At 43.7% G+C, this 18,227-nt stretch overlaps 1 protein-coding gene across 5 annotated transcripts in view; it reads right to left on the bottom strand.

Moving 5' to 3' along the window:
• IKBKB (inhibitor of nuclear factor kappa B kinase subunit beta) overlaps positions 1-18,227 on the bottom strand; it is a 74,469-nt gene that overhangs the window by 42,469 nt on the left and 13,773 nt on the right. For 4 of the 5 annotated variants that reach the window (XM_004382083.2, XM_023736644.1, XM_023736643.1 and 1 more), the window contains 3 exons: positions 12,031-12,125; positions 10,934-11,051; positions 7,462-7,531 (listed from right to left, as the gene is read on the bottom strand). In XM_004382083.2, coding sequence (XP_004382140.1) covers positions 7,462-7,531; positions 10,934-11,051; positions 12,031-12,125 — 283 coding nt within the window. Of the gene's footprint in view, positions 1-7,461; positions 7,532-10,933; positions 11,052-11,538; positions 11,978-12,030; positions 12,126-18,227 lie in introns of those variants that run through there. The other variant, XM_023736646.1, reaches the window with a different exon arrangement.

Genomic DNA, 18,227 nt, shown 5'->3' with positions numbered 1-18,227 from the left:
TGGACAAATCTGCTGCAAAAGACCTCTTTAAAGTGTTGAAAAGCAAAGATGTCACTTTGAGGACTAAGGTGCACCTGACCCAAGCCGTATTGTCAACCACCTCATATACATATAAACGCTGGACAATGAATAAGGAAGATGGAGGAAGAATTGATGCCTTTGAATAACAGTGTTGAAGAAAACTGAATACACCATGGACTGCCAGAAGAATGAACAAATCTGTCTTGGAAGAAGTACAGCCAGAATGCTCATTGGTACTTTGGACATTTTATCAGGAGGGACTAGTCCCTGGAGAAGGACATCATGCTTGGTAAAGTAGAGGGTCTGCAAAAAAGGGGAAGACCCTCGATGAGATGGATTGACAAGACACAGTGGCTGCACCAATGGGATCAAACATAGCAACCACCGTGAGGATGGCACAAGGCCAAGCAGTGTATCATTCTGTTACGGTACACAGGGCTGCTATGAGTCCAAACCGACTCAACGGCAACTAACATCAGTTCTGCCTCCAGACTATAAATAGATATTTTGGCAGAACTCACTCTCTCTTTACTCAGCACTCTTTCCGGCACCTGACCTATGGATTTTGGACTTGCCAGCCCATATGATCACATGAGCCAATCCCTTAAAGTAAATCTCTCTATAGTCTATGTATGTGTGTGGATACATATCTATATCTATAGATATATACAGAGAGAGAGAATGCGTGCAAGAGCGTGAGCTCTGGTGGCACAACGATTTATAAGTGCTCGGCTGCTAACCAAAAGGTTGGCTATTTGAGCCCACTCAGCTGCTCTGCAGGAGAAAGACCTGGTGATTTGCTCCCATAAAGATTACAGCCAAGGAAACTTTATGGGGAAGTTCTACTCTGTCCTGTGCGGTCACCATGAGTCGGAATCTGAGAAGAGACAAGATTCAAATTTGGCACTCATGTCTGGATAACTGCCAGAAAGATGGGGGTAGTGATTCTAGAAATAGGATGTCAAGAAGGAATCTGATTGAGGGAAGACATTTAGAACTTCCATTTATTAGTAACCTTGGGAGAAATATCCTGTAGACAGGCATATGGGATTAGGATGGAGCTCAGGTTCAATATACAGATTTTGGAGAAGCTTTGGTTGATAAAAGTGCTATGAGGACAGGCTGGCAGATGGAATAATGGAAAGCCGTGGACAGTCAGTCCAGGCACAGAGAAGGATGAATGGGATGGAGCAGGAATAAACAGAAAGGCAACAAAACTCCTGGCAAAAAATGCTATGCAGCCCATCAAAGGATGTATGGATATTTACCAACAACAAAAACGACCAGGCTTGCTGGTCTGACAGAGACTGGAGAAACCGCGAAAGTATGGCCTCCAGGCACACTTTTAACTCAGTACTGAAGTCACTCCTGAGGTTCACCCTTCAGCCAAAGATGAGACAAGTCTATAGGGCCAACAATAACACTTGTGAGGAACGTGCTTTGTGGTTCAGTCAGGTATACAAGACTAATGGGTGCACTAGCCCAAAAGCAAAGAGAAGGCAGGAAGGGACAGGAAAACTGGATGAAAGGACACGGGGAACCCGGGGTGGAGAAGGGAACAGTGTTGATACATCACAGGGCTGGCAACTGATGTCACAAAACAATTTGTGTATTAACTATTTAATGAGAAACTAATTTGCTCTGTAAACTTTCACCTAAAGCCCAATTAAAAAAAAAAAGATGAATGGATAAACAAATTATGGTACATACACACAATGGAATACTAAGCAACAATAAAGAACAATGATGAATCCTCGAAACATCTCACAACATGGATGAACCCGGAGGGGGTTATGCTGAGTGAGATAAGTCAATCACAAAAGGACAAATATTCTGTGAGACCACTATTAATAAAAACTCAAGAAAAGGTTTACACATAGAAACAATCTCTGAGGGTTACCAGGGAGGGGAAACCACTAACTAGATAATAGACATGCATTAATTTTTTTTGGTGAAGGGAAAGGCAATACACAGTATAGAAGAAGTCAGCACAACTTGACTAAGGCAAAGGAAGTCGGATGAACAGATACGGGGAACCCACGGAGGAGGGGGGCGGAGGGGAAGTGGTGGTGCTGACACATTGCAGGGATTGCAACCAATGTCATGAAACAATTTGTGGATAAATTTTTTGACTGGGAAACTAATATGCTCTGTAAATTTTCACCTAAAGCACAATAAAATGTCCAAAAAAAAAAAAAGAGAAAGCCATAAAAAAACAAAACAGATGATACTCAGGGGGAGAGGTGGGAGAGCCTGTGGGGAACAGTCAGGCCAGGACACACACACTGGAGCGGATATCAAAGGCGTTCTGGGGCAACCATTCTGAAAAGGAGTTACCTGAAAAATGAAACTGAGATATTTAGAGTTAGAAGGGACCTCAGAGAGCACCGACCACAGACCCCTGATTTTAAAGCTGAGGAACATTTAGGTCCAGAAAGTTTGCACATGGTTACAGAGCCGGTAAAGCAGAGAAGCCAGGACTGAAATCCAGTTGTCTTCTCTTTTAGTACTATAATGTTATTAACGTGGTTATTTATGCTTTCCAACATATTTTATATACAAATGATCTGAATTCCTGAGCTCACCTTTTTTTATAATCAACAGCATCTTCAGACTGATGTATTCAATGGAACGAGCAAGATAATCCACAATAAAGGAAATACTCTAAATAAAAAACCAGTTGCCTTCAACTGGATTCTGACTCATGGCAACCCCATGCATGTCAGAGGAGAACTACTCAGTAGAGTTTTCAATGGCTGATTTTTTGGAAGTAGATTGCCAGGCCTTTCTTCCAAGGCACCTCGGGGTGGACTGGAATCAGCAACCTTTCGGTTAGCACCTGAGCACGCACGTTAACCTTCTGCACCGCCCGGGGGCTCCACCTTCTAAATAGACAGCCCAATTTTCTGATTCCTGGAACAGAACTCTCTTCCCTAAGGCCGTGTGTTCTCTGAACTCCTCTCTGCTTTTTAATGCTGAAGTACTCTATGCCTGCAAGGAGCAACTCCAATAGGGACAGAGACAGTGACTCAGAGAATGAAGCAGAGACAAAAAGGAGGCCCTGGGGAGGGGTGGGGGTATGTCCTGAAGGCTCAGAGGACTGCACAGTCAGTCACCACAGCAAACTGGCACCTGATGAACCAAGGAAGACCAATTCTGATCTAAGATCGGATAAAGCCATTAGTGGGTCCTGGTCCACCCAGCTGGCCTCGGAGACGCGGGCCTCCAGAGTGCAGCCATTTGCCCCTCACACCGTGAGTGCCTCAGCAGTTTGCTCCTCGGCTGGCAGAAGGAAGGAAACACACTCCAATGTTTTCCAAAGGATAATGAGCAAGTCTGTTTAAATAGAATCCACTTATATATAACTTCCTTGAGTTATTTTTGGGTCAATGTGTGGATGTCTCATCACTTCCGGCTGCCCCTGCACCTGTCCCTGGCTCAAGGGCAATAGTCTAATAGACTTGTCCTGGCAAAGGAAACGGGGGGTTCCGCTTATCTGCTCATTTTCTCCTTTGTACTCTGCAATTTAAACTTCACTGGAAAAACTACCTAAACTTAATCTGGAAAAATCTGTTATCTTGACACTACTGTGAGTAGGTATCTCTGGGAGGTGAGTGGCCCAGAAGGGAATGGGGCAAACAGGTTTAACACAGAAGAGAAGGCAATGAATCTGGACCCAGCAGCCAAGGGTGCGGCTCGGCTGCTTATAGGAAGTCAACCTGGCAGAGAACAGCAGTGGTAACCCAAACAAAAGGAAAGCAGAGCCAGCACTTGGAACAAAATATGCTCAGGAAATGCTTCAGAATACAAAAGAGTTATGGTAGATGAGCTCCAAGAAAAGCTCTGGGATTTGAGCTCAGTCATGAGAACCCTGTAAAAGAAATAAACTGGCTAAATCTTGTACACAAGTCAGAAATGAGAACCAAAGTAAAATACAGGCTTATCAGCAATTCCAACTGCAGCCACAAAATCAGGGGACGTGACTGCATCCAAAAGGTTACTGAGATGGGAATGCATCTGAGGAAGGGCCACCGGTGCCAGGGAGAGAACACCATAACGCAATCACCTATCGCAGTTCACTGGTTCCAGCCTCAGGTCACGACCCAAATCAGGGCGATCGAACTTACTCAAAAGGGATTCTATACAACTTCAGGGAAAAACATATGCTCCCCAACTTTTCAGCCAAATCCAGAGGAGGAAGAAAATAAGAAAGGAACTAGCATTTGCTGGCTGAATATTATGCTACCAACAGAACACTATGCTAAAAGCTTTATGTGTAACATTTTATCCTCATAACAATTCTAATGAGGCGAGTAATGCTCCCACTTTACAAATAATAAAACTGATGTTCTGAAAAATTACCCGACACGCCCAGGGTCGCACTGTCAACAAGTGGAAGAGCTGGCATTTGAACCCAGGAGTGTTAATTGTATGTGGACATCTGCTTTTTGAAAAAATAGGTCTGTACTTCTTTTAATTTCCTTTGGGATTTAATTCATTCATTTGACAAATATTTACTCAGCAGCTGCATGCAGTAGGTGCTACTGTTCTAGATGCTGGAGATACAGATATGACTGAAGACAGTTAATTCTAGTGTGCTAGTACTGCCAGAAACACTAGTTGCCCCTGAGTCGATTCCAGCTCACGGGGACTCCATGTGTGTCACAGCAGAACTGTACTACATAGGGTTTTTATCTGAGAACTAGGTGTCCGAATTTTATTTTTTTAATGAGATAATCTTCATTTTATTGTGGCAGATGGTTTTACCATATCCTCTTCCCACTGGTTTTTTAAAAATTTTTTTCCCATACAAAAATTTATACATACATTGTTATGTGACCCTAACTGCTCTCCCCATACTGTGACAGCACACTCCTCCTTTCTGCCCAGATTCCCCATGTCCATTCAACTAGCTCCTAACCCTCTCTGCCTTCTCATCTCACCTCTGGACAGAAGCTGCCCATTTAGTCTCTTGTATCTACTTGAGCTAAGACACACACTCCTCACGAGTTATCACTTTATGTCCCACAGTCCAGTCCAATCCCTGTCTGAAAAGTTGGCCTTGGATACTGTTTTAGTTCTGGGCTGATAAGAGAATCCAGGGGCCGTGCTTTCCAGCGTATCTCCAGTCTCAGTCAGACCATTAAGTCTGGTCTTCTTACAAGACTACATAGGGTTTTTAAAATGATTGATTTTTCAGAAGCAGATCGCCAGGTCTTTCTTCCAAGTTGCTTCTGGGTGTACTCGAACCGCCAACCTTTTGGTTAACAGCCAAGTGTGTTAACCACTTACACTACCCCAGGACTCCTACTAGTACTACAGAGCCTAATTACTTCCAGTTTAGGGTCACAGAGAGAAAGAAGAGAATCAGTGACCAAGGAAGTTTACTACTACTCATCCACTATAGAAGGAGAGGCGAACAACACTTGAAAGTTTATTCTGATTCACGTATGATTTAAACACACCCACACACACAATTTGAATAAATAATATGAAAACTTCCACACAAGTCAACTGGGTTCAAAGTGTACCCAGACCAAAAGAATATGTAACCAGCAGAAGGTTCTATTAGTATCAGTGGAAAATTACTTGAGGAAGTAGAAAGTTATATGAGGAAGTAGATAGTTACGCATACTTGAGGCAATAATTTAAAGACTTTCTTAACTATTTGAGGAATGGATAAATACTCTAATAAGTGAAAGAAAAGTATCTGAGAAAATAACATCAAATAAAAATGACTGGAAGAAGCTCTAACCAAAGACAAACAAAAGTTGCCAATGAAGATCAGAAGAATTCTCCCCAACCTACCAGCCTTCAATCCAACTCAACAGAGAACAAGTTAATGATTTGGCCACTGGGGTAAAAGACACACTCAAGTAAATGTCTAAGCAAGATGCGGATGGGTGAGCCTTGGGGCGAGGTATCAAGAAAACAGGTGGAATTCATGATTTATGGATTAGCTCCTCTAGGTATCAGCTCCTCTAGGGAGACAAAGGGCTCTTTCAGTAGACCCACACAAGGGCCAATGCATGATGAATCAGTTTGGTCAGTGGTGAGATGCCTACTAAAATCAGAGAACAGGGGTATGATGTCAACTTGCCTTCACTGTGAGCTCCATCCGAAAGGACAAAGATACAGGATCTGGAGTAAGATGGGAATTTTACCTATCAGATTGTTTGCCGCCTAATCTTAAACGTCATTGCTTTATTTTTTCCCCTTTCATTTCCTTCTTGCCTGCCCTCTATCAACAAAAGCACAGAGTAAGGAAGGGGCAGCCCCACGTTAGAGAGGCAGCGTGTTTTACAAAGTGGAGGACCACCTACACTTGCAGACCAAGGGTTAAAGAACACAGCTTTACAAATGTGGCAAAATGTTAACAACTGAATCGGGGTGGGTTTCATTGTACTACACTTTCAATTTTTCTATGTTTGACATTTTTCCAACAGAAAAAAAAAGTTCAAGCAAACAAAATGGAAAAAAAAATACACCTTCAAAGAGGTAGAGATGAAAGAGGAATGACAATGGCATCACATCCCCAAGCTGTGGGCAAACACACAGAGATAAACTCTGGGTAACTTTAAACCTTAGATCCCAAACTATCAAGTTGTACCAACAATCTTGGAGATGTACACACACCAAACCCGTTGCTGTCAAGCCGATTCCGACTCATAGCGACCCCCTACAGGACAGAGTAGAATTGCCCCATAGGGTGTCCAAGGAACAACTGGTGGATTTGAACCACCAACCTTTTGGTTAGCAGCTGATCTCTTAACTACTGTGCCAGGGCTCCATTACACACAGACACACACACACACCCACAAGGCCCTGGTCAAGCCCCTCTCTCACTTCTGATGTCTGTTTCCCTAGGCCAGAGTCACTGATGACTATCAGCTTCTGGAGGTCCACCTCCACGTTACCCCTGGAGTAGGAGCTCCAGGGTCTAGGAGATTCCATCTGAGCTCTGCAGGCTGAGATTACTTTTCTCCTCTCCAAAGCCACGCTGACCTTCTCAGAGAGTGCCACAGATCCCCTCATCCGCAAACAGCGTCAAAGGAGTACACAAGGGTAGCTTCCCTACGCCTGCAGTGTGCAAAAGAACTGCCAACGTGGAAGTGGAAAAATTTGATGCCAAGGGACGAAATTCATTCAGTGACAACCTACTCCATCGCTGGCTATTCCAGGAAAGTAGGGAGTGGAGTTTTTTTAATGGAAAAGGAAATCTGTTATTCTATATACATCATAATTTGCTTCATGACTTAGTCAGAAAGGAAGGGAAATCTATTTGAGCTCAGCGCCTGCCTGACTAGCCTCTTGCTGACCCCCACTCCACCCTCTTTAGAGACCAGAGGACTGAAATGTCTCTGTGTGTGCCGCAAGGACTCAGGGGCACCACACGCTCGCCCTATAGGCCACGGCCTGCCTCCCGGGGCTGGGATTTACCAATGTCACTGAGCAAGGTGAGGATGGCTCCTTCCCGCAGACCACAGCAGTTCTCAAACTGGTTCAGGTACTGTCAAGAAATTAAAAGGAAGCATCAGAGTAAGTGTCACAAACCACCAATAAGTCCACAAGGTGTTTTTTACCAGCCAAAGTCTTAGGCCTGGGTAGTAGGACTGGCAGGAATTGGCATGGGGTGGAGGAGGAAGTGGTACTGGAAAACCTTTGAGGCGCTCTCTCACAAAAATGGTCCCTGCTGGAGGCGTCTGAGTCATTCTAAGCTCCAGAATCATCAAGTCTCATCTGTTGCTGCAGTTCTGAAGAAGGCAGGCCAGAGTCTAAGCTAAGCCACAACTGTCCCCTGCTCCAGGAAACCCTACTGACAGGGCAGGATGGAAGGGATTCACTGAATATCACCCTCTGACCACTTCCCAAGGATCACGCTGCCACATGGTGGTGATGACAACAGTAGCTACTATTTAATGAGCACTTATGACGTGCCAGGCACTAGGTTAAACTCTGCGTGGAGTAGCTCACCAAAGCTCTACCTGCATTTCATTTAAGCCTCACCACTACCACCTGAGTTACATACTTTTGGAATTTCCATTTCATAGGTGAGAGAACTGAGACTAGAGGGGTTAAGTGATTTGTCTGCTCACACAGCTACTAGAGGACACAGTTAGAATTTGAAGCCAAGTCTATCAGATGCTCAACCCAAACACTTAACCCCTATGTCTTGCCTTACTGACCCCCTCAAATTGTCAAGGGTTTCAACATGCTGCTGGAAGTGACCTCGAATGAGGACAACAGGGAAAATAACTTCTCAACTGAGGTTAACAATCATTAATGAACATTTATTCTCAGGAATGTTCAGGAGCCTCTTTACCTACAAGGCATACAGTCTTGGCTCTTTAAACCAATTTTGGCTTTTATATTTGTTCATGTGCTGGCCAGCCTTGTATTTCTGTGTCCATGGGTATGGGTTTTCAACCTTATAGAGGAGACAAAGGCAGGCTACCTTATCTGGAGAACAACAGGATCTAAGAGCTCTGGGCAGCAGCATCCCCCACCGCCAACTGCTCCCCTCTAAGTGACCGCTCCCCTTAGGATGCAATCGCTTCCTGTCTCCCCTCAAATCATCCTGCCTTCAAAACCACATCAATCCTGCTGGAATTTTCATCTTCTTCCCTGGCTTATTGGCTCTTTGCTGCCAGAAGATCAGGTTGAAAGTCCTCTGTTCAGCTTCAGGGCCCTCAGTAATCTGGCCACATCCCACCGAACTCCCCCACGACTCCCGGAGAACACTGCACTCAACTCCAACAGCATGATTTTATCTCTTTACGTAACTGCAGTCAGTAATCGAGTAACTGTCAAAGGTTAGGAAAATACAGAGGAAAATCGAAGCGCTGTCAAGTTCTCCATTTCTCATCAGTTATCAGTCCCCTGCTCATGGGTCATGCCAAGGACTGTGTTCACATCCTGCTGTGACACTGCCCCACTCCCAGTACACACCCGCCTCCCACAATGGGAGAAAGCCACCCAAGCAGATCAACCTTCATGGAAAATTTCCTTTTAAGAAGAAAACGGAAGAGCCCAGAAGAGAAATGCATGTGATGTTGGGTCTGGGAAACTACCATGTAAAGATGAAATAAATGGACATCCTCCTCCCGTTATCACAGACCTTCTAGACTGAACAGCTGAAGGAGAACTGCACAAACAAAGCAACCTCCTTTTTGTGTTATTTCTTGTTTTAATAGACTATTTCATTTATTTTATTGTTGTGCTTTAAGTGAAAGTTTACAATTCAAGTTAGTCTCTCATATAAAAATTTATACATACACTGCTATATGACCCTAATTGCTCTCCCTATACTGTGACAGCACATTCCTCCTTTCCACCCGATTCCCCATGTCCATTCAGCCAGCTCCTGACCCTCTCTGCCTTCTCATCTCACCTCTGGACAGGAGCTGCCCATTTGGTCTCATGTATCTACTTGAGCTAAGAAGCACACTCTTCATGAGTATCACTTTATGTCCCATAGTCCCGTCTAATCTTTGTAACAGACTATTTTTTAGAGCAGTTTTAAGCTTACAGAAAAACTGTGCAGAAGGTACAGAGTTCCCACTTACCCCCTCCTGCCTAGAAACCAGTTGCTGCTGGCTCCAACTGATGGCAACCCCATGTATGTCAGAGCAGAACTGTGCTCCATAGTCTTCAATTGCTAATTTTTTCGGAAGTAGATCACCAGGCCTTTCTTCCGAGGCACCTTTGGGTACACTCCAATCTCCAATCTTTTGGTTAGCAGCTGAGCACGCTGACTGTTTGCACCACCCAGGGAAGCCCTCCTCCCTAGAGCACCCTCTTTTTCAGTAAAAAAATAATGCATTTTTGTTTAGGACTTTTATTTCTCAAAATGCTATATGGCATTATTCCCTTTCACAGATGGAGAGGTGGCCCACAGTTGGGCTCATGTACGCTGTGACCCAAGCTCTGTTCTGCCAGCTGTGTTGTCATTGTTGTTAGGTGCCATCAAGTCGGTTCCGACTCATAGTGACCCTACAAGACAGAGGAGAACTGCCCCACAGGGTTTCCAAGGAGCGGCTGGCAGATCTGAACTGCTGACCTTTTGGTTAGCAGCCGAGCTCTTTACCAACACACCACCAGGGCTCCATTGTGTAAAGCCTGGTAATTGACCTAACTAACCTCTCTGACCCATGAGACCATCCTTAGGATGGGAATCTTATCTTCTTACTAACCTTGCAGGCTTGTTGATATTCGAACGAGGCAAGGTGTAAAAGTAGGTTCTGTGGTCCTATTTTAGAGGACACCTGGGAGGCAGACACCCAGAGCTGTCCCTGAGGCTACAGAGGACTGCACTATACACCATAAAGTGTACGTTCTAGAAAACAGAAGCTATGGTGGCGAGAAGGAGAAACCAGAACCCTGAAGGTAAGTCAGTGGTAGATCAGGAATCCCAGCCCCGTTCTCTGATCAGTAAGCCAGCGCCCTTCCTGCTACGCCGCTCTGTGGCTGTGTGTGTGGTCCTGCCACATCTGTGGAAGGAAATGCTTCCTGATAAGGAAGTGGGGGCACTGACACCCAAAGACAGATGTCGTCCTAACATGCCGAGGGAGCCCAGGTTTGTCTTGGAACTTGTCCAGTCTCTCCCCACAGTCAAGACCGGGTGATGATTTTTTCCTTGTCCTTTTAGTAATCGCGGTGCAAAACGTACACAGAGCCCTTCCCTGACTTTCTCATAAGAGTTTCTGATTCAGTCTTGAGTCACACGCACGCATCACCCCAAACTGGGCATGGAAGAGGGGAACTTGAGAAGGAAAAGCAATCCCACTAAGGTCACTGTGGTTCCTCAGCTTCCCGATGATGAAAACGGCAAAAGGTCTCACCATCCCCCCGTCCTGGAGTCCCAGCCCGGCTCACAGAGGGGATGTGCATCCCAGTCACCCCGAAGCCTCACCTTCCGGAGATCTCCTCCTTGACAGTACTCCATGGCCAGGAGGGGCAAGTCATTGGGGGCCAAGTTCTGCATCCCCTCAGGGACATCCCGGGCAGCCACCACGTTGGGGTGGTTCAGCCTAGAAAGGAGCAGAAACCAATGAGGACAGAACCTGAGCTTTGCCTCAAGCCACCCCCACCCCCTTTCCATGTCTCAGTCAAGCCCACCTCACAGCAAAGGTGTGGAATAACCAAGCGCTCTCAAGAATAAACAAAGGAAGACAAAGGTCCAGGGGTGGAGGCCTTAGTGCCCGGGCCAGTTAGCATTCACCCAGCTCTACTCCGAGCACCATGGGATCGTGGTGACTACGCGTGCATCGCGTGTAACTCAGTTTTCTTTAAAGTGCCCTGTATCAAATCCTCATTGTATTTCAAAACTGCTTCTAAAAGCAGAGACAGTAGAAAGACTTCAGTCTTACACCATCTGAGTGTAGATGATGATGATGATCACAATGAGAACGATGAAGAGTGTGTGTATGCAAACAAGGTGATGCCCTCTCTTTTTAAGATGTTAGCAGCAGAGGGAGCACCTGTCTGATGTCTTCAAGCTGACGCTATGGTGCTTACCTAAACACCTTACTAGCTGAGAGGACAGCATCCATCTAACAGACTGAGAGACCCTGTCCCCACACTGGAGGAATAAATGTCAGCAATAGGTTGACAGCAGTGGAGTCACATACCACCTTAGAACTGGAAAAGTAAGGGAAAAGAAGGATTTTTACTGGCAAAGAAAAAAATCACCCTGATGACTACTTTTAATTATTTAATATAACAAATAAAGTTGACCAAAAACCCAGTGTTGGCCTTTCAGTGTCACTAAGGTACCTCCTTCTTTAGAAGTCTTTAGAAGTCGGAGAGTGTCCTATCTGTTTGGGCTGGCATCCTGGGTGAGGGGGTGAGATTTAGGACTGTCTTTTCTAGATGGAACAGACGGAGCTGCACTCCACACCTGAAGCTCAGTGGCTCCCTCCGGGTTTCAATGTCCCATGGCTGCTCTGCTCCCACAGTCCCCGCCCGTGTGCTGGCTCCATCACTGGTTTTGTGCACTTGGGCCCTCACCTTCTCATGATCTGGATTTCCAGGCACCATCGCTCTCGGTTCCGGGGACTGAGCTCCTGTCGGCACTGCTTGATAGCAATCTGCTCACCTGTTTCCTGCAGAGGGAGCATGGTGAAGATCAGCAGAATGAAGGCTCAATTACACAGAGACAGCCGCTGGTGAAATCAGAAACTGTCTACTGCAGAGAAACCTAGAGTGACTTCCGAGGGTCCAAGGCATCAAATGCAATCACCTCTGCACGCTCTTGAGGCTGCATATCTACCCACTGATAGAGATCCCCAGCACCTGCCGCCCGCTCAGGCTGGGCTCCTCCGGTCATCCCCATCTATGCACCTGCCCTTCTCCTTCCTCATTTCTATCCATCTACAGTCTACAAATCCTTCCAGGTCTTCCTCATTTCCTACTTCCTCCACGAAACCTCTTCTAACCATTCCTGCCCAGACGGATTTCTCTCTGCTCCAAACCACTCCTGTTGTATTAGGTTTAACCATATGACTTTGCTGATACTCGACACTGCTGATATTTCTGACCTACAAAAATGGCACTTTCATATGGTTCACCCTAATAATTAGTGCCACATTAAATGTCCTCATTGTTTAATGCAAGAGTTTTATCTCTCCAGAGAAAACGCAAGCATAGTATAGAGAAGGAACACAGGCTGATTTAAATTCCAATTCTGCCACATATGAGCTACACGACCTTGGACACTTGGTCTGACTCAGTTTCTTCATCTGCAAAATGGGAATAACATCCACCTTTCAGGGCTGTCATGAAGATGAGCACCGACCAGTGTCCAGTCCTTAGCAGGTGCTCAATAAACCTACTGAAGGGCACGTCCCATGTCACGCAGCTACTCCCAAGTGTGGCTTCCGTCTGACTTTCCAGCTACTCTCCCATGACTCCATACGAGGCATCTGATGCTGCAGCTGATTTGAAACCACTGGTCCTGGTCCTGTGCTTTTCTAGTCTATGCCTCTACTCACATGGGTGCACAGGAACCAGCCCTACGGTCTTTCCAACTCAAGGGGATCTTGCTGTCCTCTATGTTCCCACAACATTTAACTTCTTCACTTTTGTACATACATACAAAACAGTTATTTTCTGTAGGGTAACAGGGTTATCTTCTCTCTTCTTTGTTAAATTATAGCTTGTCTATCTTTATGCACCTTAACCTCCACCCAGTATCTAGCACAATGCCCTCAATGTTTCTGGAACTGAAGAGAAGACCAACAAATGTTTGTGAATAACTGAATGACTAGTTCCTGAGTATTAACTCATCCCTTTTCCTCGATGCTCCGGGCAGGATCCTGGAGCCATGTGGGACAGACTAAAAGGGGAGGCTCTGAGGCTGTGGGGTTGGTCTCAAGGCATTCCAGATGCCCAGAAGCCAACAAGGGGAGTCACCACTACACCACTGCCTCCTCCTCCAGGACGGCTGCGGGGCAGCAGCTACCCCTGGGCGTGACTCTGGTGACACTGGCCTGGGAGCTGATCCAGCCACGGGCGAGCAGGGTGACCTAGGCTGTGCATTTCCATAGCCTGTGTATCCTGTGCGGCTGCAGCAAGATCCTGCCAGACAGCCCCGCAGTCAACATGCATGCGCCTGGGGAAGAGCCACAGCCTGCAGGGCGGTACAGTAAAACGAACAGTAAGACTTCAAAACTGTATCAAAAGTCTACCGTTGCCCCACTGAAGGATGTCCAAGAGGCCCTGCCAAACCATTTTCTCATTTTATGAAATTTTGTGCTGAAAAGAATCATACATCTACTAAGTGCAGCCATTCATATGGTACTGAATGGGCTTTAAAAGATGTTAAGTTGGAGATGTATCTGCATTGTTGTGACATGTATTGATGGTTAGTTCCTTTTTATTGCTAAGCAGTGCTGCAGTGTGTGGACATGCCACAGCTTGTTTATCTACCGTTGAGGACATCTCAGTTGTTTCCAACATGGGGCTGTTGTGAATGAAGTTGCTATGAACATTAAAATAAAAAGACATGCCAAGGACCGTGGCGAGACTGCCTGGTGCACGTGGCTGTCCTACGGCAGGAGACCGCACCACAGCCAGACGGTTACCGAGCTGGCCACGATCCCCGCAGAAACAAGGATCCACCTGACAAGGAAAAATGGAAATCTCCAAATGCAACCAGAAGCTGTCAAATAAAACCACCAAATTACTGATCAATAAACCAATCCCAAGAACTGAAAACTTTAAAAGTGAAGCTGGTAGCGTCTTTTGAAGATTCTTACAGTGATAATGCCAAAAACAGTATCTCTAAGATAGTCCCAGATACTGCTTTTATCAAAGACCAGAATAGCTTTGGTTAAGCTCCCCGTTGTGCAGTTACTTCATGTCGACTTTTTTTAACAGGCATACTGAGGTACAATTCACATAGTGTACATTTCAGTTGTTTTATGTGTATAATTCACTGATTGTTAGAATATTCAGAGTTGTGCAACCACTGCCACAATCTTTTTTTTTATTTATATTGCGCATTAGGTGAAATTTACAGAGCACGTTAGATTCCCACTCAACAGCTTGTACATAAAGTGTTTTGTGGCTTTGGCTCCATTCCCGACAATGTGTCAGCACTCTCCCCATTTCTGCCCTGGCTTCCCCATCTCCTTTTGTCCCCCTTTTCTACCCCTTTCTGCCTTCTCATATTTGCTTTGGGGCAAGTACTGCCCTTTTGATCTCGCATAACTGATTGTTCTAAGAAGCATGTTCCTCTTGGGTATTACTGTTTATTTTACGGGCTTGCCTACTGTTTGGCTGGAAGACGGTCTCCAAGAATAGCTTCAGTTCCAGATCGGAAGGGTGTCTGAGGGTCATTAGTCTCAGGGGTTCCTCCAGTCTCCGTCAGACTAGTAACTCGTTTTTTTTTTGTGAATCTGATCTTTTGTTCTACATTTTTCTCCCACTTTATCTGGGACCCTCTGTTGTACTCCCAGTGAGCAGTATTTAGGAGATTTTGGAGGAAGACCTTATTTCTCTCTGTCTTTTCTTTTTTGTTTTCACTTACTTAACATAATTTCTTCTCTCTCTGAATTCTAAAGATCTGAACATTTTTCTCTAATGCCAACTCTGATGCCTCTTACCCTTTCAGCAGCCTAGTCTCTAAGATCAGATTGATGTAAGCTGTATCTCCAGACATCTCAGGAGACTTCACAAAATCTAATTTATCTTTCCACTAAAATTATTCTCTCTTTGTGTTGTCTTTTTTTTTTTAGATTTTTCATGGAGCATCTCTATTTTCCCATAAATATTCTTACTTCCTCCTAGTCTTAAAGACCTAAGATGGTATGCTTTTTAAGAGGTTTTGCCATTTTCCTTGTATTAGCTTTAAATACCGTAAGGAGTCTTTGTGAGGATTTTAGCATTCTGGAGAATTATTTAGAAGATTTTTTTTTAAAAAGAAGTTATTTGTTCCTTTGCCAATTTATAATTTTTTTTTAAATTGTACTTTAGATGAAGGTTTACAGAGCAAATTAGTTTCTCATTAAACAATTAATACACATACTGTTTTGTGACACTGATTGCCAACCCACAACATGACAACATCCTCCCTTTCTCAACCTTGGGTTCCTCATTATCAGCTTTCCTGTCCCCTACAGCCTTCCCGTCCCTGACCCTGGGCTGGTGTGCCCATTTAGTCTCATTTTGTTTTATTTGCCTGTCTAATCTTTGGCTGAAGGGTGAACCTCAAGAATGACCTTCAGTACTGAGTTAAAAGGGTGATGGGGGCCATATATTTGGGGTTGCCACAATCAATTTTAGAACATTTTCATCACGCCAAAAAAAAAAACCTTCATGATTTGTTGGCAGACAACTTCCCTGATATCATGAAAGTTGACAAGTTATCTATCCAGGATGCTCATCAAACCCCACATAAGGTAGATCCTAAAAGAAAGTCAGCAAGACATATTATAATCGAACTTGCCAAAGCCAAAAGTAAAGAGAGAATTTAAAGAGCAGCTAGGGATAAACGAAAAGTCATCTACAAAGGAGAGTCGGTAAGGATAAGCTCAGACTACTCAGCAGAAACCATGAGGCAAGAAGGCAATGGGATAACATATATAAAGCCTTGAAGGAAAAAAACAGCCAGCCAAGAATTATACATCCAACAAAACTGTCTCTCAAATATGCCGGCAAAATTAGGGCATTTCCAGATAAACAGAAGTTTAGGGAATTTGCAAAAACCAAACTAAAATTACAAGAAATACTAAAGGGAGTCTTCCGGTTAGAAAATCAGTAACATCAGATAACAACCCAAGACTAGAACACAGACAGAGCAACCAGATATCAACCCAGATAGGGAAGTCACAAAAGTAAATCAAAGCTAACACTGAAAATAAGGAAACAGATGTCAACATGTAAAAGATGACAACACCAAAACAAAAAAGAAGGACTTAAAAAATGTAGACATAGATTTTGCACATGGAGAGGAAGTCAAGGCGATAATAAAGAAATAAAAGACTGGTATAAACTTAGAAAAATAGGGGTAAATATTAAGGTAACCACAAAGGAAACTAACAATCCTACAAGTCAAAATAAAAAACTAGAAAAATATAAAGACTCAGCAAACACAAAATCAAGAACAATGAAAAAGATGAAAAGAAAATACATAAAGAAAAATGACTCAGCACAGAAAATTAAGTGGAACAAAGAAACTGTCAACAACACAAAAAAAGACATCAAAATGATAGCACTAAACTCATACCTATCAATAATTATGCTAAATGCAAATGGACTAAATGCACCAATAAAGAGACAAAGAGTGGCAGACTGGATAAAAAAAACACGATCCATCTATATGCTGCCTACAAGAGACACATCTTAAACTTAAAGATTCAAACAAACTAAAACTCACAGGATGAAAAAAAATATATCCAGCAAAGAACACTCAAAAAAGAGCAGGAGCGGCAATACTAATCTCTGACAAAATAGACTTTCAAGTAAAATCCACCACAAAGGATAAGGAAGGACACTATACAATGATTAAAGGGTCAATACACCAGGAGGACGTAACTATAATATTTACGCACCCAATGATAGGGCTCCAAAATACATAAAACAAACTCTAACAGCACTGAAAAGAGAGATAGACAGCTCCACTATAGTAGTAGGAGACTTCAACACACCACTTTCAGTGAAGGACAGAACATCCAAAAAGAAGCTCAACAAAGACACGGAAGAGCTAAGTGCTACAACCAACCAACTTGATCTAGACATACACCAAACACTCCATCCAACAGCAGCCAAGTATTCTTTCTTTTCCAACACACATGGAACATTCTACAGAACAGACTGCATATTAGGCCATAAAGCAAGCCTTAACAAAATCCAAAGCATCAAAATATTACAAAGCGTCTTTTTTGACCATAAAGCCATAAACGTAGAAATCAACAACAGAAAAAGCAAGGAAAAAAAATCAAACACATGGAAACTGAACAACACCTTGCTCAAAAACTACTGGGTTATAGAAGAAATTAAGGATGGAATAAAGCGATTCATAGAATCAAAACATATCCTACCAGAATCTTTGGGACACAGCAAAAGCAGTGCTCAGAGGTCAGTTTATAGCAATAAATGCACACATCCAAAAAGAATAAAGGGCCATAATCAAAACATTAACCCTACAACTGTAACAAGTAGAAAGAAAGCAGCAAAAGAAGCCCTCAGGCACCAGAAGAAAGGAAATAATAAGAATTAGAGTAGAATTAAATGAAATAGAAAATAGAAAAACAATTTAAAGTTAAGACCAAAAGCTGATTCTTTGAAAAGATCAACGAAGTTGATAAACCACTGGCCAAACTGACAAAAGAAAAACAGGAGAGGAAGCAGACAACCCGTATAAGAAACGAGATGGGTGATATCACAACAGACACAACTGAAATTAAAACAATCATAACAGAATACTTTGAAAAACTGTACTCTAATGAATTTGAAAACCTAGAGGAAATGGACAAATTTCTAGAAACTCACTACCTACCAAAACTAACACAAACAGAGGTAGAACAACTAAATAAACCTAGGACAAAAGAAGAGATTGAAAAGGTAATTACAAAACTCCCAACCAAAAAAAGACCTGGCCTGGATGGCTTCACTGGAGAATTCTATCAACCTTTCAGAAAAGAGTTAACACCACTACTACTAAAGGTATTTCAGAGCATAGAAAAGGATGGAATACTCCCAAA

The sequence above is a fragment of the Trichechus manatus genome, unplaced genomic scaffold (genome assembly GCF_000243295.1).
Source record: "Trichechus manatus latirostris isolate Lorelei unplaced genomic scaffold, TriManLat1.0 scaffold00090, whole genome shotgun sequence".
Taxonomy (NCBI): domain Eukaryota; kingdom Metazoa; phylum Chordata; class Mammalia; order Sirenia; family Trichechidae; genus Trichechus; species Trichechus manatus.
This window is presented reverse-complemented; position numbering and strand designations above follow the sequence as displayed.